The 27,583-nt window shown below is 39.0% G+C and overlaps 1 protein-coding gene across 2 annotated transcripts in view; it reads right to left on the minus strand.

The window, feature by feature from the left end:
• The window catches only part of gabrb4 (gamma-aminobutyric acid type A receptor subunit beta4), a 68,435-nt gene that overhangs the window by 26,116 nt on the left and 14,736 nt on the right, over positions 1 to 27,583 (minus strand). Inside the window, exons 1-2 of one of the 2 annotated variants that reach the window (XM_061055643.1) lie at positions 8,572 to 8,776; positions 3,984 to 4,051 (exon numbers count right to left, since the gene is read on the minus strand). In XM_061055643.1, the coding sequence (XP_060911626.1) occupies positions 3,984 to 4,051; positions 8,572 to 8,596 (93 nt within the window). In that variant the 5' untranslated portion in view covers positions 8,597 to 8,776. Of the gene's footprint in view, positions 1 to 3,983; positions 4,052 to 8,571; positions 8,777 to 27,583 lie in introns of those variants that run through there. The other variant, XM_061055642.1, reaches the window with a different exon arrangement.

Genomic DNA, 27,583 nt, shown 5'->3' on the forward strand with positions numbered 1-27,583 from the left:
CCAGATGTTTATTTTGTTAGATCTATTTAATTAAGTTAGGTCTATATTAAGTTATACAATGTGAGTACATGTAAAGAACCCTTCTCAAGAAATTGGTATAGGCTACGTCTACGAATAACGCAGTAATTGGGTGCCACCCAAAATATAGCATTAACCCCCTATTGGCCCCCCCTAAAAATAAATCCTAGAATCGCCACTGTCATAGAGGGAACAAGACCACACAAATGAAATGTTTTCCATTCAAAATCCCTTCATTCAGTGTTTTACCTCCATAGGATTTGATAAAGAAAAAAAGGAGGTATAAGCTACTTTTATAAAAAATCAATCAAAGAAATGCTTCTGCTCTGATCGTCATGGAAATAGTTTAGTTTTTTTCAATACAATCAGTAAAACTTCACTACTCAGCGTTTGTGCATGAGGACATGGGCAGCAAACCAATAAATACAGCTGTGTTGGTACTTCTCTATTATACTGTATTCAACTGGAAAAGTGCTTAAGTAGAGATATTATGTCTGACAGCTAATGCATCAATGCAAGTATGCAGAAAAAGTACTGTAGGCCACCATTCTACAGTAATTTACTAAGTTCATTCAAATAGGAGGTGATTTATCTGGTATCATTTAACAGGTTACAGAGGAGGTTATCTGTTTTTTATGCATTTCAGCAGTATGCATGCTAACCTGATGCTAACACGCTAACATCCTGTTATTCCTGATACAGTTTTTCGTACTGTATTAAAGGATCACTTGTGTAGAAATGTATGAACGCAAAGCTCTTGTTTGATGTTCAGTCATGAAACTGAAACACAAATCATTTCACCCTTTTATTCATATCTGTGTTGGGCAGTAACGTCACCACAAAGCGCGTTGTTAGTTGTACTTATTTCAGTAGCTTCTTGGTAGCGTCCCTGTCTTCTGAATCAAATAGCTTTTCAGAAGCTTAGTTGTTTTATTGATCAAGTAGTGTGGCATCGTCCAGTCAAGCTACATTTTCCCCACAACAAAGTTGAAGCACAGCGGAGCGCTCTTTCACAGACCGAAATCAAAATTTTAAGGATTAGTAGACGACACTAGCCGAATGCAGTGTGTGTATTTGTAGCTGACAATCTACTTCTGTATGACCACAATCATCATCTCAACATCACAGCATGTCTGCCAGCTAAGTGCAGACAGTCATGAGTTCATCTTCTAGTGAACATACATGCAGGTGAGTCCCGAACACAACCAAACCTTTATGAAGTGAACCATCTCAGTGCTGCGTGCAAACACCAGATTGTCGACAGCTACAGAGCATAAAGGAGGGCAGAGGTGCACAATGCAAAAGGAAACATTGGAGATGTCAGGGGAGAAAGGGACAAGATGAACCAAAGAGGTAAGTAGGACGGGTTCTTTGTTTACTCACAAAGCATTGTATCAGCTGTCACAGAAACATTTCAGCATAATTAATGACTAGTATGTTAAACCAAAGTTATTTTTGATCAACTCAAACAGAAGTAGAACTCCAATAACTTATTACTACAACATAATTTCCCCCTGGGATTAATAAAGTTTCTAATTCTAATTCTGAATCTGAAGGGAATGGAAGTTAATTCTCAGTAGCAGGCCAAGATAATTTTCTTGAAATGTATTTGTGTGAGTAAATACAGTAAGTAAGCAGAGATGGCAACAGGAAATAGAAAGACAATAAAAGCAGACATGGACAGATTAAACAAACAAAGATAAAGCTCATCGTTAAAAAAATTACAATAGCCAAAATGTAGCAAGCTACTTTTGCCATGTTGTTGTAGCTAAACTTGCTACATTTCTCCCAGTGGTAGATTTGGTGTTGTGAAGCCTAATTTTGAGTCAAGTAGCTTAGCTAACTATGTTTAACAAGTAGCTTGCTCAATGCTGGAAATTTAAATGGAGTCGTTTGAAATTCTGTTTTTTGGGGAAAGGACTTGGTCTTTCTGAACAGACTCTTAACAGTCTAAAGAGGGGAAAGCAGTAGCCTATATAAATATTGTAATTTTGTTTAATTAACACTTTATCCATGAAGACATTTTAACCACTAATAAAATGTAAAATTCACAAGCCAGCGTTGTTCATTGAGGATTTCAGATTCATTTAGACCTGTCATAATTCAAAAGTTTCCCTGTCGTCCTGCTCTGATCTTATGATAGAAAGAAAATTAAAGAGCTTGGATCTAAAGCACAGCATCAATGCATTTTAAACATAGACCGCTGTTGAAATGGCTGAAAATCATTTGATAGTTCCTGAAACACACAAATAAATGAAAGAAAGACAGACAGACAGACAGACAGAAAGGTTGATGAAAACAAAAGAAAACAGAGAAGCTGCCTCTCCATGTGAGCTTCACTGTGAATGACTCGGTGTCACGCTGAGTGAAATAAAGAGAGTGCTAAGAGACAGAATGACGTCATTACTCAGACAGCGGCCATATTGCCTTTCTCACAACTCAGCCTGCGTTTCTGTTTGTTTGTCTCAGGACAGGTCTGTATAAAGTCAAATCAATCTGTGCTATCTCAGAGTCGTGGAAGGATTCGACTTTGAACAAATTATCAGCATTTCAAGACCACAACATGGTGAGAAAAGCACACAGTTAATTCACTTTATTTACAAGGAAAAACTAGGTTTTTTTCTATTTGGAGGGATGTGTAGAATTATTACCCGTCACTGAAGATACAATACCGAAGTCATTCAGTCCAATATACACAACTGGAAAGATTTGTCAGTGGGAAGCCAGTGAGGGATCATGTTTTTGTTAATGGACACGTCCAGTTTGCTGGGTGTTTGCTGTGTTGGAATGGGAAGATAATTGTGAACCTAGAGGTGTTAAACCCTGCTTTACTCTGAGGCACCCTCAAGAGTAGACTTAGCAGAGAGTAACACGGTCTACAATATTCATATGGCAGCCATCTTCATCGCTCAGCTTGAGGAAGCCCCAATATAATCAAAAAGGGTTGTAATATTTGTTGTTTTCCACTTGGAATAGCCCATTGCCTAGGGTTTAATTATCTTTTGTTGTTTTTGGTGGATGATAAAGTTGAGTAAAAACGGTCCAGAATCCCAGAATATCAAGAATATGGCTTTCAACCTGGAACAATTTGGGTGTGGCTTAAGAGAAAAATGGCCACCTAGTGAAACTGTAAATAAGACCACCATCTAGTCACATATTGGCCATCTTTCAGGGACATCATGTTGAAGAAGTTTGAGCAGTGAAGTCTTAATGAAAATGGCTAATGAACGAGAAACCTTACTTGTGTACTATCACACATTAAAACATGTCAAAAAGGGAAGATGAATTTGCCAAAATACCAAAGGGACAAAAAAAGCACAGAAACATGAGTGAGGCGTTTATCCCAGATGTTTAAGTAAGAACCCCTGGGAGATCCACTGGGTTTTGGGCTAGCTAACGTGAAGTAGAAAGTAACACTAAGATCAATGTTAGCACTCCGAAGTAGTCAGCTGATTAAATAAGCAATGTGCCAACAATGAAAAGAACCTACCGTTATTGTTTCATTAATGCCAACATCGATTATACAGCTACATGAAAACAACAGAGCTGCTTGAAGAAAAAGTTAATAGAACATTATAATCATTAATTCCAGGTTTAACTCAGGGTTAAAAATGTCTTCAGGAGTAGCAATAACATCTAGAATGAATAAACCTTTTTTCTTTCTTTTCCGTGATTCTCAAACATAAATGTTAGCTAGGAAGTGGCTGAAAGCTAACGTTAGCTGTGTTCTCATGGTAGCTATTTCGCTCCAGGTGTTAAGTCGCCATTGTCTTTAAAGGTGACAATCAATCAGAGGGTGAAATGAAAAATAACTGGTCAGATTCTCAACTTTAATTTGATGTACAACCTTGAACAAAGCAGTCCAGCATGTTGACAACATTTGAGCTTTGTATTCTGGCCACTGTGTGAATATGGTCTATTGGATAGATTTTTGGGAGGACCAAAGACGGAAGTTGGAAACTTACCATGTTTACTTCTGAGATGGAGTCGATGCTTGCTATGTTGATGCTCATTCCCACGATGACTGGAGCACCTGAGGGAAGAAGAGAAAAAACAATGACTTTCTGATTTCTTACATTAGTTCTAACCACATATTTCAGTTTTTTTGGTTTTCAAATTCTGACCTCATTCTATTTGATTGTTTAGTTTGCATTACCAATCACACTGGATTTTTTTTTTTTTTTTCATTTTGCACCCATGCATCAGATTGTATTACTGCTGTTTTAAAGGCCAACATTAGATAAAAGATTTTCATTATGCATTGTCTGCACATTTTTAATACAATGCGAGGGATACAGCCAAGCGGCAAATACACAGGCTACTGGTGCTGTGTTCAGAGAGAGTGCATGTGCGAAACACAATGTAAAGATCTGTTCCTCTCAGAAGCTTATACAACATCGTTGAGAAAATGCAATCATCCATACTAATTTGCAGGAGAGGCGGTCATGTAAAGGAACAGGAAGAGCAAACTGTGCCTCATTTACATGATTACAGTACATGCTGCAGACATGTAAACAGCTCTGCACATCCACTCCCTTACATGTACAGTCAACACTTAGAGCATTTCAGTACTCACACAACTGTAGGTTCACAAGGATAATGCATTCACAGCCTCACAGCACCCACAGCCACTGTAACCAACATCACAGGGTAGTGAGTGACTACAGTATGTTGTGAACCACTGATACGCTTCTGTACGTCATTATCTTAATTTAAGAAACATTTTTGAAGTATTCAGAAGGAAAATGCAGAATAAATGTGTGTGCTTGCTCTACATTTGAAATAATCACCATGATTAAGTACCTTCTGACTAGTTTGTGCCTCACACAATCGTAGGTTATATCTAGCACATTTGTTGTTATTTCTGTTTTGAATGCAAATTGTCTTAATACTTTTGTATAGCTGTATTTGGATTTTATATTTACTATTTTTTTTAACTTTTGCAGTTTGCACCGTGGTTCAGAGAGAAACTATTTTTTTGTATGTCCAGTATATATGGCAAAATTGGCAGGAAAGATTTTGACTTTTACCATGTACAGTGAGTTATTCCCTAAGCTAAATGGTAAATGGACTTCAGCTTGTATAGTGTTTTCCTAGTCTTCTGACTACTCAAGGCGATTTTACACCACATGTCACACCTTCCCCTTCACACACTGATGGCAGATATCAGAAGTAACTAATTCCATTCATATGACGCCGACGAAGCAGTGGGAGTAATTCGGGGTTAAGTGTCTTGCCCAAGGACACATCAGACATGTTGCTGCAGGATCTGGTGATTGAACCCTCGACCTCCCAATTGAGAGACGACGACTCTATCAATTGAGCCACAGTTGCCCCAAGCTACCTCCTTGACGTTCATGAAACTGCCCTATATCTACATATTGTTGTTGTTAGCTCTTTTCAGATTATGTTCATTTGTATTTGACTAAACTTAACTGAACACAAAAGATGAGTTATGTGAGATATATTTACCCATTTTCAAAGTGAAATCAAAGTTACTTGTTCTCTTCTTTTCATTCGGCTTTTGACTTTTCTACTAAGCAGAAAAACAAAGAAAACTGGCAACGAACACTTGACAAGCCGTTACTCCAGGCAGTGGGTTATGAATCGAGTGAACAGATCATCTTAAATAATTCTGCGTGTCTTTCTTTACATTTCTATTTCAACGTTATCAACCCCACTTAAACACCGTCCCCCCCTCTCCATACATCTTCAGACCGCCTCACAGTGCACCAGTGAGAGCGATCGAGCCACAAAGTATGAAAAATAACTGCTGACACAGACACAGCAGAAACGCTTCAGTGATTGTTTCATGTGGCAGTGCTGAATCAGTATATTCAGATGATGTTCTGTGGTATTATAGTGGAAATAGCATTAGCATATGGACCATAAACAACACAGAGAACAGCTGTACAACAGTGTATGGTCACGTGAAAGAGGTACAAAACCTGGAACTTTATGCTTAATTTACTCTACCGTTGTGTTTGTCTACATCCTTTTTATTTACTCAATGCACAAATGCAGAACAAAACCATTGACGCTTATATCAAGAGGTGTACGAAAACGTGTTCTTACGTTCCTTCCAAGAAATGATTTAGCTTGTTCTTGTTTGGGGAAACGTGCTTGCACATCCGTTTGAATCACTTTTTTTTTCCCGTCTCTTATTTTTAACCTTCCAAGGTCTCATTTTTATCCCAATCTTATCTGAACAATGAAGCAGCTACAAGAAAACATTAGTAAGCTCATCAGTGAAGTCAATGAACCTTTAAAGCATTATTCTGAAGTTTTAGTAGCAGTAGGAATCTTTTGTTTTTCTTGGTAATAATGCAATATATTTTGCACTTTGTGCTATGTGACAACAACAGGCAAAGGTACAGACAGTGAAAGGACACCGTGACTCATATAGGACGGGGTGATTCATTTCTACACTCAGCTGATGGATGCACTGCACGTGTTCACTAAAGTTTTTTTTTAAATAATCTTGTGTGCATATATATTCTCCTTTTGACCACATCTACAATTCTCCCTTTCTTTTGAAACCGCTTGAAATAAATCGCTTTGAAAATGCAAAAAAAGAATGGAAACAGATCATGACAGCTGCTGCAGACAGCAGGACTCAGGGAGATGTTTATGGGTTGCAGACTTGCACAGTTCAGAGCCCGTAAAGCTTTTTGACAAGGTATTAAAATTGCTAATATAACCCTTATCTGTCCAAAATACCTTCACAGACCTGAAATAAAAACTCTGGGTGCATGAAAAGGCCATATGACTATTCTTCTTTTTATTGGATGTAGCTAAAAATAAAGCTGTCAGTCTGCACTTTACCCTCACAGCACAGACAAAAGCTCACAAATTGTGCCTCTAGCCTCAGTTATTTGCAGCCTGATGCCTATTGTGCTTAAAAAACGTTTGTTTTTTTCCCGAGGGTAAACTGTTTTAAACAGAAATATGTTTTAAAGTATTTAGTTCTATGACCGATAAGTGCATTCAAATGCTCACATTGATGCTATGAACTTTGTCTTTGAAGGTGTTATATATAAAAAAAAGTGAAGTTGTCTTCACACATGTTTAAAACCTATTGCTGTATACTCACATGTACTGCAGAAAAATATCAGATTTGTCAGAAATGGGTGAGACTTCACCCAATGCAGTATCCACTTACTTTATGCAGGAGAACATGTCGGTGTATGCCAGTATTCTGAAAACCAAGACGTACTAGACCTGTATGAAAGTCTGATGCGATCAGAGTACCTCATGCAATTCAGGGCCAAAGTCGCACTGACCCGCAGCGACCGAGAGGCCGAGACCTTCTAGGAACAAGGTGGTTTGACACGTGTTTGTTTGCACGCTCATGCAGACTCAGACGCCCTCCTGCAGGGCTCACTGCCAGGATCTGATTCAACTCCAGACCACAAGGTCTGTGGAGTCTGTGTCTGCACCAGAACTATCCCCAATAAATTATTTTGTGCCTCATTCATGAGTGATGTCTTTTTCCTCCAGCACTGTTCCCTCACAACCTGAGAGGAAAAATGGATGAATGAACTACACTGACGTTACCCGCAAAAGAAAAGCAACTATTCTGGACAATAAACAGTTATTGTGCTGCAGATTGCATATATGATCAAATTCAATTTTATTGGAACAGATGCATGTGCTTTACACCACCTGCGTGTTAAGTATAACATTGCAAAATGCTTGGAAAAACCCTGAAACTGCTGTTTAGAGGGCAATGTAAGGGCTGGTGGTAAATTCTGGACAAGTTAAGTATATTCTTCAGCAGCCTCCCTACATATATCTGAGTCTTAGCATTTCAAAAATCCCCTTTACTTCCTTAAAAAACTACCACCTCTGAGGTAGAAACCTGCACACTAGAAAAGGTGAGTTTTTAAATGAGAATTGGATGGCGCAGTATAAGGCCAGTATGATTGGTTCTTTGAGTTATTCCGGTAAACTTAATGAAGCTTACTCATGTGTAAGTGTTACAACAGAACATATTCCCTTGATAAGGGGGTGATAGGGCTAAGGCAGGTGTTTCTCCAACATATTGTTCAAAAGGTATTTTACTAAGTTAGACCACATTGGAACAAAAGATTAAGCAGAATAGTTCATTACCGTTTGCACAGGTACAGTACAGTACAATTGTGTAAGATAACTTACAAGGGTATGAGATTTGACGCAACACGAGGTGACTACGATGAATTAGCAGTTCATCGCCCCGACCACTCGACCACATCGGCCAACCTTTTGATGGAAAAATACGTTCAAGTTCCCAAAAAGTCGAGTATAATACGTTTAATGCAATGAGTAAACTGATCTTAGGTTCAGGGGTTACATGAGAGATATAAGAATGATTCAGTTCAGTTCAGTTCAGTTTAGTGGTTTATTTTGAAAGGGTCCATGCACAACACAACTATTGGGCCAGAGTTAGCTATAAAGCTAATTTTACATCTGTGGTCTCCGAGCAGGAAGATCTACAAAAACAAACATCACAATACAAGCAATTAAAATCAATAAAGAAACACTTTACAAACACTATATCACGACTAAACTCACCAACGCACTGCATATCAACGTACATCCTCTAAATGCTGATTTAGTTGAGATTAAAACTGCACAGATGATGTGGCTCAAAATAACTCACTTCCTAGCTGTGCTCAGAGGTTGTAAAAGTATTATCATGATCGGGCGTGTATTTGAGGGCTCTGCTTTGCATGAGACTTAGTACTATCCTGTTCTCTCCTGTTCTTACTATCAGGAGGTATTAGGGTCAGGAGAAACTCCTTTGAAGCCTGCAGGGATACAGTCGTGTCTGCACTCGTCTCTGACATCACAGAGTTACTGTAAGAGACAGTCAGAGTTTCTGTGTTAAACTCTGTGTGTCTGTTCGAGCCTACCTCTGCTTGAATGCAAACTGGAGTGGAAACTGTTCACACAGTCAAAAATACAAACACAGCTATAAAAATATGATGGACTCAAACATAAATACTGAAATCCATACCCGCTGATAAGATGTAACCTGAATTTTTCATTAAAATGTGGCAGAGATGACTCCTCCTTCCTGCATGATTCTGGTTAATTATGACATTTCTCTTCAAATACTGATGGTGCTTAAATATTAACCAGCCAACCACTTGGCAGAAACGGCCCATCTATCCTCTCTCTTACATTCTGTAATCCTGTTTCCCTTCCCCTGCATTCCCCCCACTTCACTAAATGCCCTGCAGCTTTGTCATATCCTCTGACCCATCTCTTTCTACAAAAAAAGTAGGGCCATTTTCTATCACACTTTGTGAAGGCAACCAGTAACAGTTTTCCCAAGAGACGTCAAAGTACATTCGCTTGCTAGATGAAAACAGAAAGCACCAAATCTCTTTCTCACTCTCCCTCTCTCTCTCTCTGTGCATATTTTGACCCTGCTTTAGTCAAACAGGCGCACTCACTTTGTCACCACAGCTTTCTCAAAATAAAACCACAACCACTTGCACTTCACAAGTTCAGCGAAAAACACTGCTGAAGAAAGCCCAACCCTATTACATCTTTAAATAAGCATGTCTCCATTCCCTGTCAACCAGCATCTTGAATATTCTCCAGGAAATGCTTGATTTCTTTTCTTAGAATGTTTGGAAATGGTTTAAAAATAATTGATGAACTTAGTGCTAACTGCAGTCGTCTTTTTGTTCCGATTTTATACAAAGGGAAGAGTGAGTGAAACAGATTATATTGTCCCCAAGCAAACCACATTGTCCCTGAACAGTTAAATATATCAGTGTGTAAACAGACTACATACTTTTTTTTTTTACTAAGGTTGTTCAATAGTACAGTGGGGACAGCTTTTAACAGATTTGGTTGGATTGAAATGTAGTACATGAAAACAGAACAGAGAATGAAGCGATAAGCACTGGTCTGAAATGGTCAACCTGTTTGGTTGACTGAACCAAAAGTGCGGCTTCCTGTAAAACTGGGCACAGCTACTGTGCAGCACTCAGAGGATGCAACAGATCCTAAGAATTGTACCAAAGCCCAGTGGGGTATTTGACCACTTGTAGCGTGGTCGATTACTGACTGTGTGTTCTACAAACATGAAAAACCAGACTGTATGTGTAATTGGTTTAAGACTCCATGTAGTATTGTTAGATACTGAATAACATTGGTAGGGTTTCAATTTGATTGGAATCTGTTTATTTAATCCGTCCATATATAGCTTTCTGACATGACAACTATCTGTATCTTTGTAAATTTAGTAACTGTTACTACGATACAATGGTATTGCAGCTTTTTGCAGCAATCTAGTTGAAGTTCATAAAAATTGTAGTTTGTCATTTAGGGGGAGCTGACGAAAGTTTAATACCACTCTAATTTCTGCAGAGAAAATATATTCAAGATAAAATATTGCAACAGGCGTCAGCCAGTGAGCTTAGCATAAAGTCTGGAAACAGCTAGCCTAGCTCTGTCAGAAGGTTCAAAAGTTGAAAAACAACCATTACCATTGAAAAGAAATATCCCTTAATCACTGATCCAACTGCTTTATATGAATCAAGGCAGAATGTACAGTACAACTATCCTGGTTCTTTCACTGTGACAGGAGCAGGGATTCTTTACTAAATAACAATGTGAGACTCAAGTAATGATGTACACTTAAGGCCTATAGAGCTGAGCAGTCGATAAAAAGGAGTGATTTATTATATGCAGGAACTGACCACCATGTTCACATGGTTGTTTCCTGCTGTGGGATATGAAAACATCTTTATGGCCTCATGCGTCTGACCGAAGCACAGCCATCCTAATATTCAGTATAACAGCACACCCTAACATGTGATATTCTTTTAATACGACAGCTCTATATGAACTGCATTTATTAGTAAACAGGAATGAAAAACTGCAGGTTATGGGGCGCTGGATAGCTTTGTGTTTATGTTGCATAAACTGTTATGTACAGAGGCTATAGTCCATGTTGCAGCAGCCATGGGTCTTTAACTGTCTCAGCCCTTTATTGCATGTCATCCCCGCTTTCTCCTCCCAGTGTTTCCTGTCTCTCTTCAGCTGGCCTATCCAACAAAGGCAAGCTTGGCCCATACAATATCTTAAAATAAAATGCATCAGGTTATTTTGTTTCTTATCCGACCCACAACTCACTCTGCAACTTGACTGGAACTGGATGGTTGCCAAGGAACGCCAACATGTTCTGCACCCTTTCTACCACAGAGATACTATTATGTTGTATGCAAATATATGTGTTTATTTCCATTCATGGCACAAAAAGTGAAATACAGCTGCTGATAGTTGCTTTGGTTATTCAGAACACTTGAGACGTATTCATACACATACAGTAGTAAAAAGTCACCGTGCTGTTGTACTCTATATCAGCACTAATAGACTGCTTCTTATCCAATCAAATTACTTGTTTGGGATCTATCTGTTGTATAATCAAAACAAAGTAAAAGAAAAACTGAACGAGACAATGCCATATTGTAAGGAGCAGGTGTTCACTCTCTTCAAATGGTTGTAGTACTTTTGTTTGGCATTAGTCAATATTTTCCCATATAGTTTCTGTGGTTTCAGCACCTACATTAACAAACAAGATGTTTTTCTTCTTCTTTGGTTTATTTGCCAGGGACAGATGCAGTATACATGGAGAACTGAACAACTATTTTCTAACGCACTGCACCACAGCATTTATAGCTAATGCTAATTTCCAAAAACTGTCCATGAAAGGCCTTAAGTTTTCAATGCAGGCCAATTATCCGACGTAGAGAAATAGCTAGATATTTTGGGACATATACTTTTTTGCATAATGTTACATTACAAACGCTCTGTCCAAAATCCAGCAAGCAGCATCTTTAAAGCCCTATTGTAGTTTGTTTAATGTAAAAACATGTTCTTCAAATAATTGCCCATCCCAATTTAAGGCCCCTTTACCATCCTGGTTTTTCCATATATTTGGACATATAAAGGCAGGTGTAAAGGCTCCTATGCATGTAGTGTTTGTGGCACAAAAAACAAGGATTTAAAATGCTGCTATGTCTACACAATGAAGCAGGTTTGCATGCTACTTTACAAAGCAAGATCAATGCGATTGCCATACTCATTATCATATCAAATGTGATTTATTTATGTTCATTGGTATACTAAGTATGTACACTGTTTCCATACACAATATCATTTCTGGTGCTATTTCATAGTCTTTCCCATCTTTTCCATGCATGAGTTTTGTTTGAAAAAAATTAAAAGTTCATCTCGGCAGATAAAAGTTTTTCAGTGATCGTAAAATCATCTTATGGTTTCCAGTTTTTGTGTTCAGCTATAACGGCTTCATATTTACTGTATGGACATATTATTCTGCCCAAATAAACACATACAATCATTTTTCTTTTTTCATCATTAAAGCATTATTTGTGAACAATGTCTCCGATTGTGTAGCAGCACTGCCGACTTCCACGACTGGTATTACCTATTTAGATAGCCATATTGTGAACACACACTGTAAATGATGTGCTAATGTCTTTGACAGTGCCTTGAACCCAAAAGAGCCATCCAGCAGTGCTATAAGGGATCGATTAAACAACATTTTAAAAACAAATGGTACTATCATTGCTTATAAAATGGTATGCAGAAGTCATCATTCTTGAAATGGTTTCATGTAATCGTTGCCACTGCTCTCCATGGGCCCCTCTAAGGTAAAGATAAATGATCAAATAACAAGAAATCAAACAATAAAAATAAAGCTCACTATCTAAATTAGGTGCTCGACTTGGATCGGGGCTGCAGAATTTACTCAGAACTTTGTTACGAGGACAGCTGCTGTGTCGAACTGATTCCCTCGACGGCTCTGAAAACCAGCCAGTCATGCATCTCACTGTGCTTATCATGTTTTCACCCCTTGTTGACAGTTGCTTTTTTGATTTAGCTCAGCTGTCCCCTCCTTCGCTCATTATCTATGTATGCTGTCCTCTCAGCTCCAACAACGTGTCGCCACATTCAGCTTCCAGTCTGACAGACTTTTCTCGCCTCGGGCCAGACGAGCTTCACTGATTTAGTGGGCAGTGAGGCTGCCCTAGTTAATGTTTTCCTGGGTAACCGAGTTCACATCAAACCGGTATAAATTCAGTGTCAGGGAGTGGTCAGGAGACCAACAGATATATATTAAATCGTCAGCTGAGGGAAGTCCTAAAGTGTCTCTGTGGGAGAAAACTCTGGAGAAGATCTCTTATCTTAGTGCTTATCAGGTTTTTCTAATCTAACCCCCTACAGTAAATGAGCCCCAGATATCTAACATCTCAAAATCCCCACAGTACATCTGTCAATGTTGTAGAAATCTGACAAATGTAAAATAACATCCATGTCAAGACAATGCTATAGCCTGGACTTAAAGAAATGCTATAGTAGCAACTGGGCTGGTTTAGCTCACCCACTCCTCTCTCTCTCTCTCTCCTTACATTTCCTGTCACTCTGTAGTTCCAATAGGAGAGACAAAAATGCCCCAAGTAATTCTATTTTTTTAAAGCTTTATTTTTGGGCTTTTTATGCCTTCATTTGAGAGATAGGACAGTGGATAGAGTCAGAAATCAGGTAGACAGAATTGGGAACGACATGAAAGGGAAGGAGCCAAAGATCGGACCCAGGACGCCCGCTTGGAGGTCGTAAATCTCCACACATGGGGTGCGTGCACTAATCACAACGCCACTGTTGCGCCCCCGAAGTATTTCTTAAACAAAAAAAAAATGCTGTAATTGGGGCGCTGGTGGTTAGAGCGCGCCCCATGTATGGAGGCTGTAGTCTTCCAAGCCCAGGTTCAAATCCAGCCTGTGGCTCCTTTCCCACATATCATTCCCCACTCTCTCTCCCTGATTTCCAACTCTATCCACTGTCCTATCGCTCCATTAAAGGCACAAAAAGCCCAAAATAATAAAACAAATGCTGTAATAAGTTGTTATAGGTTACAGCTATTGTGGCACCCAGCTGAATGGTTGCCTAAATAGCAAAAGGCATTCACTGCATCCATTCTAGTGAATTTACAGATACGCAACGTATTGTTCAATTGTGAGATTTTTCTATGCAGTTTGGCATAGCTTTCCCCATGACGGAATAACAGGAAAGGCCTGGCTTTATTTTCATCCTCATTACATCTAACAAAAATATATATCGGCTGGGATTTTCTGGGACTCTGCAAAAGATACAAGCAGAAATGTTTTATTGTAAATAAACCTGTGTTCTCCTGATTGAGGAAGAGACTGATCTGCAAGAATTCAACGAGTAGAGCCAGATCTCCTTACCGATAGCATTAGCTTGTGTTTTGAATTGAGGACATTTTGAATTTTTTAAACCTCAATGACGTATTAAATTAGTATTTTTCTTGTACTATAAACATCGAGTCTGCCTTACATGCAGAGATTCTAAGTATTCACCCTTTCACAGAAAAAGACATTTTGTACTTCACAAGTAAGAATCAATAAACATTAAGTTAAAAAAAACGAATTTCTTTCTTCATTAATTTTAGGTTTAATCAGTCAGATATATGAATGCAACCACAAGAGGGCAACATGATGAGATCCCCTATCCACTGCTTATCAAGTCTATATGTTAATAAACATAGCAGAATGTACCAGAATGAAGAGAAAACAGGTGCTGGGATTATGGACAGGGTTCACTCTTTTGGCATATCTGGATTGTTTCTGTACTTGTGCCAGGAAAAATGAGATTTCAGCAGACGAGGAGACATCTTTGCAGCTCACACTGCACGAGCACATGATGCAACCTGATTAAAGAGGCTGCATAAAGCTGGAGATATGCTTCTGTATGTCATACAAAGAAACCGAAATCACAACTTTCACCCCAGAGCAGTGTTTACCACTGAAACCTTTTATGATGTTTACATTTTATGTAAATTCAGAAGGTTTAAATATTTAGCATGCCCAACATTTCAGTGTAGAGTATAAACATTTCAAACTGGATACAATTTTGTTTAAGTCAAGGAATACGTCTTCATGTTTTTCACTAGGCTGTGTCAGCCGGAAAAAAAAAAAAACAACCTGTCAGCTCTGAAAACACTGACAGAAACAGAGAAGAAAACACTGCTCTGCCTCTTATATATACATAAAAAACTCATGGATAAAACTGGATAATCAACCCATTGCCTAGCAACAGAGGGCTCCATAGCAACTGTGCAGCATTTTCCCTACAGTGCTGCAAGAGAAGCACGATGATTTATCCAGCCGAGTCTGTGTTTGCTTTTTGTCTTCAATGGCTTCTGCTCTCATCAAGCCCTCCGCTCAAGAAATCAAAAAATGGAACAAAATGCTTCGTTGCCGCAAATTCACCTGCGATTGATAACAATTGCCTCATCAATTATTTCATATCAGCAGAGAAAAGCCTGTACAGCTGCAGAGATTGCAGAGCTATCACGGTCAAAGACATTTAGGATATCCTTCAGCTTATTTAGGGTGTATACATGTTACAGTTAGGTAACTCCCCACAGTGTTGATGGAAGGTCAGGTGAGTCCAACTGTGTTATAATACAAATTTTCATGTTACCTGATTTATCCTTAATAATTTTAATGAAGCTCTGTGTAAATGTGAACATTTTTCCTGTTATGTAAATTTTTAACTAAAACCCTTTTACCTCCACATTTTTTTACATTCATGACACTGCTATCATTCACTCAGGGTGCATGAGCTACAAATGGGTTAAAAAAGTTAACATCTAAATGCTGATAAGACATCTGTAAATAAAGGTTTACAGAGAACTTATTAAATGATATGCTCATCAAAGACACAAAAAAATATCCAATAAAAAAAAAGACCATCATGTTGTAGGACAGATTTCCTCCCAATGTACATCTTTACAGATGTACATTGGGAGGAAATCTGTCCTACAGCTGAATCCACTGGCTCACTAGCTTGTGAATGTATGTCTTCTTTGTGAATGAAGCTATTTAGGTCACCACTTGGAATCACTTCTGTGGTCGTCCATTCTGGTGGAATTCATTCATCCTGTACCCACAGGATCTCAAAAATTGGTGAAAAACTAGAATATTTCAATCCACAACAGTTACACGATTCAAAACTGTAGTTTCTAAATGCATTTTGAACCATATCATATACAGTAACCCTTGAAACGTAGCCATAGATGGAAATCAATCATTTTAATATAACATACAGATTCATATTGATTGACTCTACGATTTAATTTCTATGAGCTTCTTTAAGGCTTGCATATATCCCAGCATGCACTGGGTCCCAGAGTCAGCAGCCTGTCACTCGGCTAACATGCATATAGACCGACAAACACATTCACACCTACGGGCAATTGAGGGTTTCCAGTTGACCTAACCTGCTGTGGACTGTGGGAGGAGAGTGGAGCAGCCGGAGGACACCTACTCGGACACAGACGCAGCATGTACACTGCACACTGAGGGAGAGCCGTGTTGAACAGATTGACAGACTTAAACCCAGGACCTTCATGCTGCGAGGCGACAGTGCTAACACTGAGCCACCATGCTGCTTCAATAAATATTCAAAAACCTATAATAAATATTCAGACACATTTAAAAGTTGCGTAATTATTAAACAACATTGCCAACAGCTACTATTTGTATGAAGAAAGATATAAGATACATTTTCAAAGCACAATGTTCTCTGATGTTCAGATCTATACTTTCTGCTTTTTTGGCTGGTTCAAATGGAAGACTTTGTGTTGGAGCCAGGTTCGGACATTTTGTGCTTTTGACTTGATTAGCATACAACTTAATGTTTATTTGTAGGAGTTGAACAAATGATAAGAGGAAGATCACAAAATCAGGTCACTGTATAACCAACACTACATGGCAGATTTTCATTGATTTTTTCACATGCAAGACACAATTTGTCCTTGCGTCATGCATGAAAGTACAGCGTTTCATCATCTTCGGTTTATGTATGAACAATGAGTCTGATGAGATTATAAAAAAGCGATGACAAGTTTGAGATGGAAGGAACACAAGAAGAACGACTGGTTGATGAGTTTGCAAGTCGCAATATAAATAAAACTACTGTGAATAAATACATCCCAGTCAGGAAATACAGTGAAAATAAAGCTGTGAACAATTGTACTCAAAACATGGAAGAATACCTAGAGCACAGAAAAGTGCACAGACCATTCATTCAAGTTATTTCCAAGTCAGAAGAATCTAGGACAAGATCCATCTATTCTGAGTTAGCTGACCCAAACATGTCCTGCATCACATAAAGACACACAATGATCAGCGTTGTGAAACCTGTTTGAACTACCTTATTGTTGCTTTTTCCATTTCACTTTTGTTTATATGTGCTTGTAAGAGATTCATTGTGAGAATGAGGTATTAGACCTCCCCTCCATTATTCTTCAAGGTGTGCTTCTCGGTTCAATCGGCTGCTCTAGTGTCCTCAGAAGACATTTGAGAAGTTCAGAGATTTGGCATATCACAAACATATGCAGATTGCCGTGCAGGTACATTCAAACTGAAAGTTAGAAATACGAAGTCAATTTACAGGATGCAATGGATTGCAGTGACACTCCCTGTTTATTAAAAAACATCAGCAGTAAAAATGGAAATGATGGAAATGGTATGCTGTATATTTAAGGACAAGTGTAATTACTATATGTCAGTGTGGTTTAAGCACAGCCATAGCACAGTTCACTTTCAGTGTAACAGGTAACCTACAGACCTGACTCTGCAATTCATATGCAGTTTTTTTAGGCAAAATCAAGTAAGTCCTTCAGTTTCCATATACATGAATTGCTTTATGTTGAGAAATCCATCAAGTCAAGATTTCTACGTCAGAAAACAGTAAACATAAGTGGCTTGCCATGAATATAAGTTCCAAGTTTGTTTCACATCTACGAGGTCATATTACTACTGTCTTATTATGAATTTGTTTTTCATTTGAACATTAGATCTCATCTCTGTGGTATGGGACTTTCCTCCTAAAATGCAAGTTGCAGCATTCCTCATTATCTAAGGATAACAACACTTAGGGCCTGATTTACTAAAGGTTTGTGTGTGTTAAAACGTGTGTAAGCTTGATACCATCTGCAAACAAATGATCTACTAACGCTGCGCAGTGAGGATTGCGTCTTTCAAATGAGCAAGTCAATATGCATTGTCCATTAAGTACGTTTGCCTAAATTAATATGCAATATGGGGCGTTTCTAGTGTGCAAAATACTGGGAGGAGAAAATGCAAATAAGTTAAGTTAGTACACGCATTGCAATTTACAACGCTCGACAAAAACAGTGACAGTGGACAATGGCCTGAGTTTCGCGACCGTGCCACAGAGGAAACAGCTCGCACCTGCTGCGCCAACTGCGATGACAATCCATTCAAGAGATAAAAAAAGGAAGAAAAGAGAGTGCTGTTTTATGCCGAGGTTTCTTAAGAGCCAAATTTTCTTTTTGTAATAATCAGATTTATCTGCTAACTCGAAAATACGTTTATTTGTCTCTTCCACTAATCATTCTGCAACTCTCCACGACGTAAACCAATAAAACGTGCAAAAACCTAACTCAAATACTACCGCCTCCACAAGGTTTGCACCTGTTATCTTTAACACACTTTGACTTAGTAGATCACCCACGAATCGCACACCAACCAAACATGCAATTTTTTAGAGTGAACACACAATGTAGTACTCTTTACTTGGGATCTTAGTAAATCAGCTTACTGTAATGCTAACACTGCTGAACACCCTGAACATCAAGTGCATTGTTAGGGCAGCTACAAAGAAAGAGCAGAGTGAGATAAGTGATAGCTGGTAAATAAAGACAAATCATTAGAGCAACTCCGGCACGAGCAGTGAAAAAGGACGGAGGAGACGGCGGAGGAAAATGATGAGGGACAACAGAGGAGCAGAGGCAGTTCATCACAGAGAGCCGGAGAGACAGAGGAGAAGTAAAGGTGGTCTCAGCGCATCGTCCTCTCCTGTCACAGACCTCCAACTGATATATGAAACCTACTTAGAGTCCGCACGTTAACATTGCCTCGTACTTATTCGCGGATTCCGGCGGTGAATTAGGACACACGGCTCATATACTGTAACTGGCTGACTATCCATCTAACAGATTACTAATACATGAGGAACATTATTAGAGATTTTCAAAAGGAGATGAATTACTGAGGAATTTGTTTTATTTAGTTTGATAGATTTCATTGTAGAATACGTTTAGTAAAATGCTTTTAAAGTTAGGCTCATAATTGGACACTACATAAAAATATGCCAAATCTCTGAACCCATTGGCTATTGCCTGAAAACTCTATATGCCTCTGGGAATGATGTCCAACTTTTTAGAATATTCTGGTGTTGCCAATTAGTATGAAACGATTTCCAGGAAAGATTTAATTTTCTTTGCGCTGGTTTTAACTTCAGAAGCGATCCAAATCTGTCTGCAAACTAAATGATACATCTCTTGGTTCATCCCCCTGAGGAATGCCCGTTCATCCATTTCTTGTGAGTCTCTGTGTAACAGTGAATAGTAATCACACAGCAGGTTCACTCTGTCTTGACTTCAGCGGTTTGAGCCAGACAAAAAAAACATTTTCTTGTGATTTCCTTTTAATTAAGAGGTCTTACGTTTCACTGAAATAACAGCATCATGATGCAGATTTGTAAAAAGTTAAAACAAATTAAAGCTTTATCAGGTCTATCCTCAAGAGAAGAAGAAAACAAGTTTTAAGAAGCTTGAGAGTTGAATGGAGGTTGGATAATTTTTTTAGGTGGCTTTAATGACTCAAGTTGATTTTACTTTTTTTTAGCTTTTAACCTTTATTTGATAGGACAGTGGATGGATGGAAAGGAAACTGGTGAGATAGTTGGGAAGACATGCGAGAAAGGAGCCACAGGTTGGACTAGGAGGACTTAAGCCTCTGTACATGACAGTGCACGACCTAACGGCTAGGCCCTCTGTGCCCCGAAATGTATTTTGGTAGCTGCACTTGCATGCAGATAACTGTTGATAGCAGACAGAAGCCCGGATGTTAGTACGTTGATTCTCGTCCCAACTGCTCATGCGCTCCACATGGTTTCAACCACATTCGCTAAAGCCTGCTGATATGTGATTGGTCAATACTACTTTGAATACAAACACACCCCCTCTTCAGATTCTACATTTTTAATTTACAATATTGTAAATAGAGACTAAAATATGTCCAAATGATGCTTCATACTATCTATAGAGGTGCAGGATTTGACTGATACACTGTCAGATGCTGTGTACACAAGACGCTGTGTAGGTCATGATTGTCAAATTAAATTAAATAAGAGGAGAAAAAAGACGGTTGAAGGTTAAAAAACAAAAGGCAGCGTGCCCACGTACGGTGCGGGCATCTGAGGACAATGTGAGCCCACTGCAGGGTTTATCCTGAAGCCATTAGGAAAGTTACTGGCTAAAGAAGAGTATAATTCATTTAATGGCTCTTTATGCTCCAACTTATAACTTATTTAAATGCAGGCCTAATTTATTCAGCAAGTAGCAGACTGACAGTTATAATCAATGCTTTACTTTTCATTCCTCTCTCTTATTTCTAAAGGAACATGTTGAACAAAGTGAGAAAGGGAAAGATTTTGTATTATTTGTTCATCTTTTCCCGTCTGTCTCTTTTAACTGTTACCATGTGGCACATGTCGTCTCCAGAGTAACCCCGACATGTGCACTAAATCCCAGTCCCTCCTCCAGTGGCGTGCTGTGTATCGGTAAGTCCTGCCGAGGCTGCATGCATAATTACATTAACTTGTGGTAATTATGTGCAGATCCTCCTCAGCGATCATGGCTAATACGTCTCAGGAGAGCAGGATTCATGAATTAATTCTTTATTAATATGTTCGGTTGTGACCATTACACTCACTCTGGTGCACGCAAGGAGAGAGGGGATCAAGATGTTGGCTGACATTTCAACAGATACGCGTTAGAATTATCCTCTTTAACACTTTATTCAAGCTGTTTGGACAACAGCCGACTAAAGGAATGTTTCAAGAATACAGATAGCCACAGTCCAGGAAATGTGAAAATATTGGGGAGTGATGGAAGCTTAGAGGTTAAGGCATCAACTGTGGTCATTTATATGAACTGCCAAATGCGAGTTTAATGTCAGCGCTTGTCACAGGGGTATGTTGGCTTCACTTTTGCACAACCGAAGGAGACTGTCACGTGATGTCCATATTAAAATTGAGTTAATGGTACTGACATACACGTACAAAATAATTTAGTTGCATTTTCTTTTATTTTGAAGGTTTACACTATTGTATAATCTGTATAAATATGATTAAAAAAGCTAATTTTATATTGTGAAAAAAACTAAACACTAAGGTTATGTTTTTTAAGGGTTATGAATCTCATGTACGGTTGTATCACAAACTTTCTTATAGGGCTTTCACACTTGCAGAAAACTTTCCAGGAGGAACTGTATGTGTGAATGCAAACAGCTGAATTTTTCACTTGGACCCGGATTTTCTCCTGCCAGACTCCTAGTATTTCTTCCACAACAAGTCAGAGTAAAGTTGATACACTGTGACTGCTGCACGGTGCTTAATAGTGTATGTATGTGATTGCTACGATCTCCGTGCATGTATTTAAACGGCTGTATTACGTTTTCGTTTCGTCAGTATGTTCTTCTCCGCTCTTTTGCTGATGTTGTCATTCCGTTGGACTACACATAGCATCGACATAAAGGCAAATATTCTCATTATAGCATCATATAGTGGACTCCGTGGCTTCGTCTGCTATTTTTGTTACATTTTTTTACGTCACATCTTACCTCAGAAGACCCCCCTCCCCCCCTCCTGTCTGACACGGATAGTCTCCTGCTGTGAGGTCAATATGTGAACAGGTCAGGAGTAATCCTCCTGAAAATGATCTAGATATTTTTAGAAGTGCATATGTGAAAAGAGCTTTAAGAACAAACTTAAGAAAGAAAGATGTCTGTGTATAGTAGTCAATAGTTGACCAGTGCTCGAGCAAGTGAAGTATAAGACTCCAGTCCTATTTACTCAGATGAATGCCACTACTCAAACCTCTTTGATTCTCTTTTCTGACATTTTGAGTGTCAAATTTATTCATTTGCACATGAAACAATGATGCACCAAAGGAGCAGAGAAGGCCTCATTGTGCCGGAGAGGTAAAAAAAGAAACTTTGAAACAAATATCTCACCTCACACAAAACACAAAGAAACAGAGTGACAAACAAAAGTCCACAGAAGTGGATATCAGACCTTAAATTTAAAAATAGTGCATAAATGTGAAGGTAGGAAAACAAAATAAACTGATGAAGAACAAACAAAAAGACAACAGAACTAAAAGGAGAAGTTTGTGTAGCTCAAAAGAAGAATGAAGAGAATTAGAGACGCTGTTGTGCTATCAGGAGAAGACACTTTTTATAAGTCTATATTAAAATCGTTTGCATATCTCCTTATAGGCAACATTGACCGATCAATTCCAGTAAATTCCTCTGATTTGAATGGAAAACAGACAGTTTAAATAAAAAAGTAAAAGAGCAATGTAGAGGTATAAAATGATGGTTGTTCAGTAGGTGTTTGAGTTACCAAATAAATATGTCTCATGTATTATAAATGGTAAATGGTCTTGAGCTTGTATAGCGCTTTTCTAGTCTTCTGACTACTCAAAGTGTTTTTACACTGCAGGTCACACCTACACATTCACACACTGATGGCACTATGTAAAGTGACCATTAGAAGTAACTAATCCCATTCATACACATTCGCCGACGAAGAAGCTGCCAGAGAAATTCGAGGTTAATTGTCTTGCCCAAGCACAAATCGGACATGTTTCCACAGGAGCTGGGGATCGAACCCCCAACCTTACGGTTGAGCGACGACCAACTCAACCAACTGAGCCCCAGCCGCCGGTTATGCTTCATATAGGACAAAATTTTCCATTATTTTAAGGTCAACCCATTTTAAATATCATCAGCAGGAGTGAAGTCGGCAAAAAACACATTATGAAACTAAAAATGTTTGCTTCTTTGATTGAAACCATTGACTCAACAAAAGCAGCCAGTGTACCCGCTCTGTCAATTTACCCACACTAATGTACCGACCCTAAAAATAAAATAAAAAAATCTTGAATAATGGATCGTCTTTGAAAGCATGCATGAAATAAAAAACAGTGCCAACAAACAGCTGGCTGCTTGTGATGACAAAGCTCAATGTGTTTTTGCTTCTAGGTTTAAAATGCAAAAGTCTAACACTGCTGAGTTTGCAGGGAAGTTTCAAAAAGAAAAAAAGTTCAACTAATTATTTGACATGAGATGAGTATGCAGGCAGGCCTTAAATGTACCACAGATGTCTCCGTGTATTTACTTTAAAATGACAGTCTATGTAGAAATTGCAGCTACTTCATAACTAAAGTACTGAAGTTTATTTTTTCCTCTGATGTAAATGGAGCATACTGTGGACTAGTCCTTTCTCACTTCCAAATCGTCTAATACAGATACCTGATTGGTGGCTCAATGTGTCAAAACATGACGCCTTAGGAAGCTCTCCTCTAGCTTTTTCTTTCGACGTGACCTTAAAGTCAGGTCAGGGGCTGGGGCTGGGTCAAACAAACAAGGTGTTCATTCTGAAGAAAGACATACGAAACAAATATTTATTGAGTCCCTTAAAGTCACATAAATGTGAGAGTTTAACCCAGTTCCAATGTTATAACGCTTTTGTACTTTTACACCGCATCCGCTATGGCGCTATATTGTCCAATAATACCGTCGCAGTCTGTGATTTCACATTGTGCTACGGGAGCACGAGAGGCACAAGGTGTAAACAAGCAGCAGGAGCTTCACATACACGCACACATGAACACGCACACAGAGCGCTGTTCCACTCTGCAGACTCAGATGTTTCACATTATCACCATCTCACAGCATAACCCCACGTTATGCCTTTGTTACTACTTCCAATGATGCTCATCGGCAGCGGCCGCCATGCTGGAAATCCTGTCTCAACCTAACTTTCTGTCAACCTAACGACAGGCTGAGAGCCGAAGCTGAGGCGGTGTTTAAGCCTCTTGACACACCGTTACGTCACCCCCACCTGTCAATCATGTCGTCTACACGCCTAACTATGGATAGCAAATGTTTGTCAGCAAGCTTTTTATTTTAAATCCAACCGAACGCTGCCTTTTTATTACAGCCAAATTGATTGAGTAGTACCTGAAAAAACATATTTTCAAGCATAGAGCCACAGACCAAGCAGCCCTTTTTTTCACAAGTTTGTACAGAAAAAAAGGGTTTTGAAGTTAAGTAGTAGTATAGCAGTAGACATATTTGGCCAAACAACAGACCGGCACAAAAAAATAAGATGTTTTTGTTAGGATCTCTGGCCTTAAGCATATTAGTACAGCATAAACCAAAGTCTACCCTTTGTATTTTCTGTTTCACTCATACTGTTGACTCTCCCTTTCTGTTTTGTCCTCCAGCGCTGCATGATGCACACATCTTTTTTTTTTATGTGGAAACCCGCTTCATACAGCTGGCTGTGGTAGTTCAATAATGAGATGGGCTTTTAAGCGAGCTTCCTGGTAGTGAGGATGACAGCATCTATCTACAAGATGCTGTAAATGACATTTCTTTCCTTGTTTATCTTTGTGAAACAATTGGATCGCTGCATCTTGCCCTTGGCCAGGCCTATCCCGGGCCCTGTCAAGGACACACCTCCCATCAATCACTGCAGGTTCAAAATGTGACTCACAGGGGACCTTAAGAGGAGAAAAGGGGGAGAAAAAAATTGCCCAGCATGCAGGATGCCTCCCTAATGTCTGACCCAAGCTTTTTGTACTCCGCAGTCCACTGCGATTCATTCTGGTGCAATTCTATCAGCATTTTTCTCCTTCATTTCAAAGTTGCTGAAAACAACACTTTGAATGGGAAGATGAAGTATGTCCCTTCTCCTGCATGCTATCTCTCTGCTCCCTTGCCCCCCTCTGCCTGCCTACATACACACCTCATTTAATTCAAATAGAAAATCTAAGTGAAGGGAAGAGGGAAAAGCGCCCAGCTCGAGCGTTTCTCCTGTGTTCCCTGTGAAATAAATCACCAGGCGTTCTCTCTTCATCAGGATAGATATCACTTGTACGAGGCCCGACATCCATCCTGGGATTCTGACAACACACTCCTGTTTCTCGCTGAATAGGCATTACTTTGAGATTGAGTTACGATGGCCTGTGCTATCAGCCCCTATGCAAAGCAGCACACCATCTGACATGTGGCGGCACATGGACTAAGAGATTGTCCTCAGTATTGCAAAAGTGTCCACTGCCCCTGAAAGAGCAGCTGCTATTCATCACTTCATAGCTGCAGATACCGAAACGCGGGTTGCAACTGATGCCACTGCACGTATCATTCAGCGGTAATGTTCACAGAATGGAAAACCATCATGTGGGATGTGATTTCTGTGAAAAATTGCAAATATGTGTAATTATTTTCTCTATTATTGCAAAGGACAAAAAGATCAGTTTGACTTGTATCACATACAGTCAATCGAGCAATGCATCATAATATTCTGCATGGAAATATTGTATTGATACATCGATGCAAAGGATTGATCATTTACAATATATAATCATTACTGGATAATATGTACAGTACTAATCTTTTAGAACTACAAGACAAATTTTTTTTTTTGTGTAGGTCAAAAAGATTTGTAAGTTGTTTAAAACAAAGATGATTAAATTCATCAAATTGAATTTAATTGAATTGAATATTTTTTTGTGCAATTTTCATTGTTCAAAATACCAGTAAAAAAAATAGCAGTAGTTTATGTGAATTAAGTTGAAATAAGAAAAACTCAGACAGCCAGAGTTTACAGATGCCCTCTTCATTTTTACTGCGTCTGCCTACGGAGAGTCGCCTCTAAAGAGGAGAGGGGCCAGAATCAAAACATCACATCTGCGACCAAGTGGTGAGAACACAAGGTGTAAGAACAGACTGCATGCTAATAGTAGAGGAGGTCTGAGTGACATCAACCATTGGTTACTAAAGGGGCTTTGGAAGCCCGTCGATGGCCGTGGCAATGCCGGAAATGCTGTCTCACCCTAACTTTCATTCAACCTAATGACAGGCTATGAGCTGGAGGGGAGGCAGCTCTGACGGCCTGCTGACAAATGGCTACACCACGCCTGCCCGTCAGTCAGGTCAGATACGCACCTTATTTTTAATAATGTTTATCCTTCATTTAATCAAAACAGATACGTAATTTAAAAAATCACCCCAGTTCAGTGTGTGCCAATAGAGTCATGAGCTAATCAGACCTATTTTCTTTTTTTGAACCAGGCTGTAAACATGTTAATTTCTGCTGTAAAAACTGGCTTTTTTGAATGGGTGTGAATGTGATGTGAAGTATGAGGTATAGCAGGCTTGAGCACTGGCCTATCCAAATGGTAAAGACCTGGGAGTCTACTGCATTCTGGTTTTTATCACAATTCAAAGTAAAGTGCAAATATGTAACATCGCAATATCATGATATCATGAATGAAATGTCTCAGGACACTCTAGTGATTCTTATACTGTGGTACAATATACACTTTTTCTAAATTACTGCAGCTCCCGCTTTAACTCGTACGTCCATTCTCTCTCTCTTTCATATTCGGTCAATTAAGTGTCTATACTACTCACCAGTCTCACTGCAACTGAGCTACAGTTTCACAGCCACATTTACTGCTTTTCCATTACAAACAAGATCAGACTGCAGCTGGGACTCATTTAGGTCAATGTGAAATGAGATCAGTAGAACCGGTAAGGCAGACAGGGACAGGTGAGCGCACTGTGATGACACGGCTGCAGGCGGAATCAGACTGCTGAAACGAAAGCTGCTTTCATACAGAGATCAGGTGCTTACAGTAAGGTCCGCAAGCTGCCGTATACTGATGGAGTCTCACATCCCCGCGGTCCTGGCACCTATTGATGCCTTTTAATGTTGGAGATCGTTAAACTGCATCTTCTGTTGCAGCCATTAAAGGATCATTTGAAATTCCTTTACAGTGCATCATGATAAATACTGAGTGCAGTCATAGTGGAGCCCTGGCAGACAGCTGTCCTGTTGTGGAGTTGCATGAGTGCAGCGTTATCAGCAGATACAGAGGCAACATGACTGTCAACATACTCTACATGAAGTAAAGGATTTGCATTTGAGCTGAGTTTGCCAATTCAAACAGTATACAAGCATAAACATAGCAGTAAGTATGGCGTGTATATGATCTATGTGTGTGAACCAAACCTAACGAAATAGAGCTATGAACAATAAAATAACAATTACATCCCATAATATCCCATTAACTTCTTCGAGGACCACATTTTGGATATTCAAACACACAACTAACCCAGACCTCCTTATCAAAGTATCCTGGGGAAATGTCTGTCCTAATTCCATTACTTGAATAAAACTCCAATATATTATGGGAACGACAACATTAAACTTGTATTTGCAAAGCTGCATTTGGATGTTTTGCTTTGTGTTTAACCAGAGTTTTGGCTCCATGTTTATTATGCTCATTCTCTTTAATTTACCGGTTTAATGTTCCAGTTTTCTGCATTCATTTTTAAACACAGTAATA

Source organism: Labrus mixtus, chromosome 14, assembly GCF_963584025.1.
Source record: "Labrus mixtus chromosome 14, fLabMix1.1, whole genome shotgun sequence".
Taxonomy (NCBI): domain Eukaryota; kingdom Metazoa; phylum Chordata; class Actinopteri; order Labriformes; family Labridae; genus Labrus; species Labrus mixtus.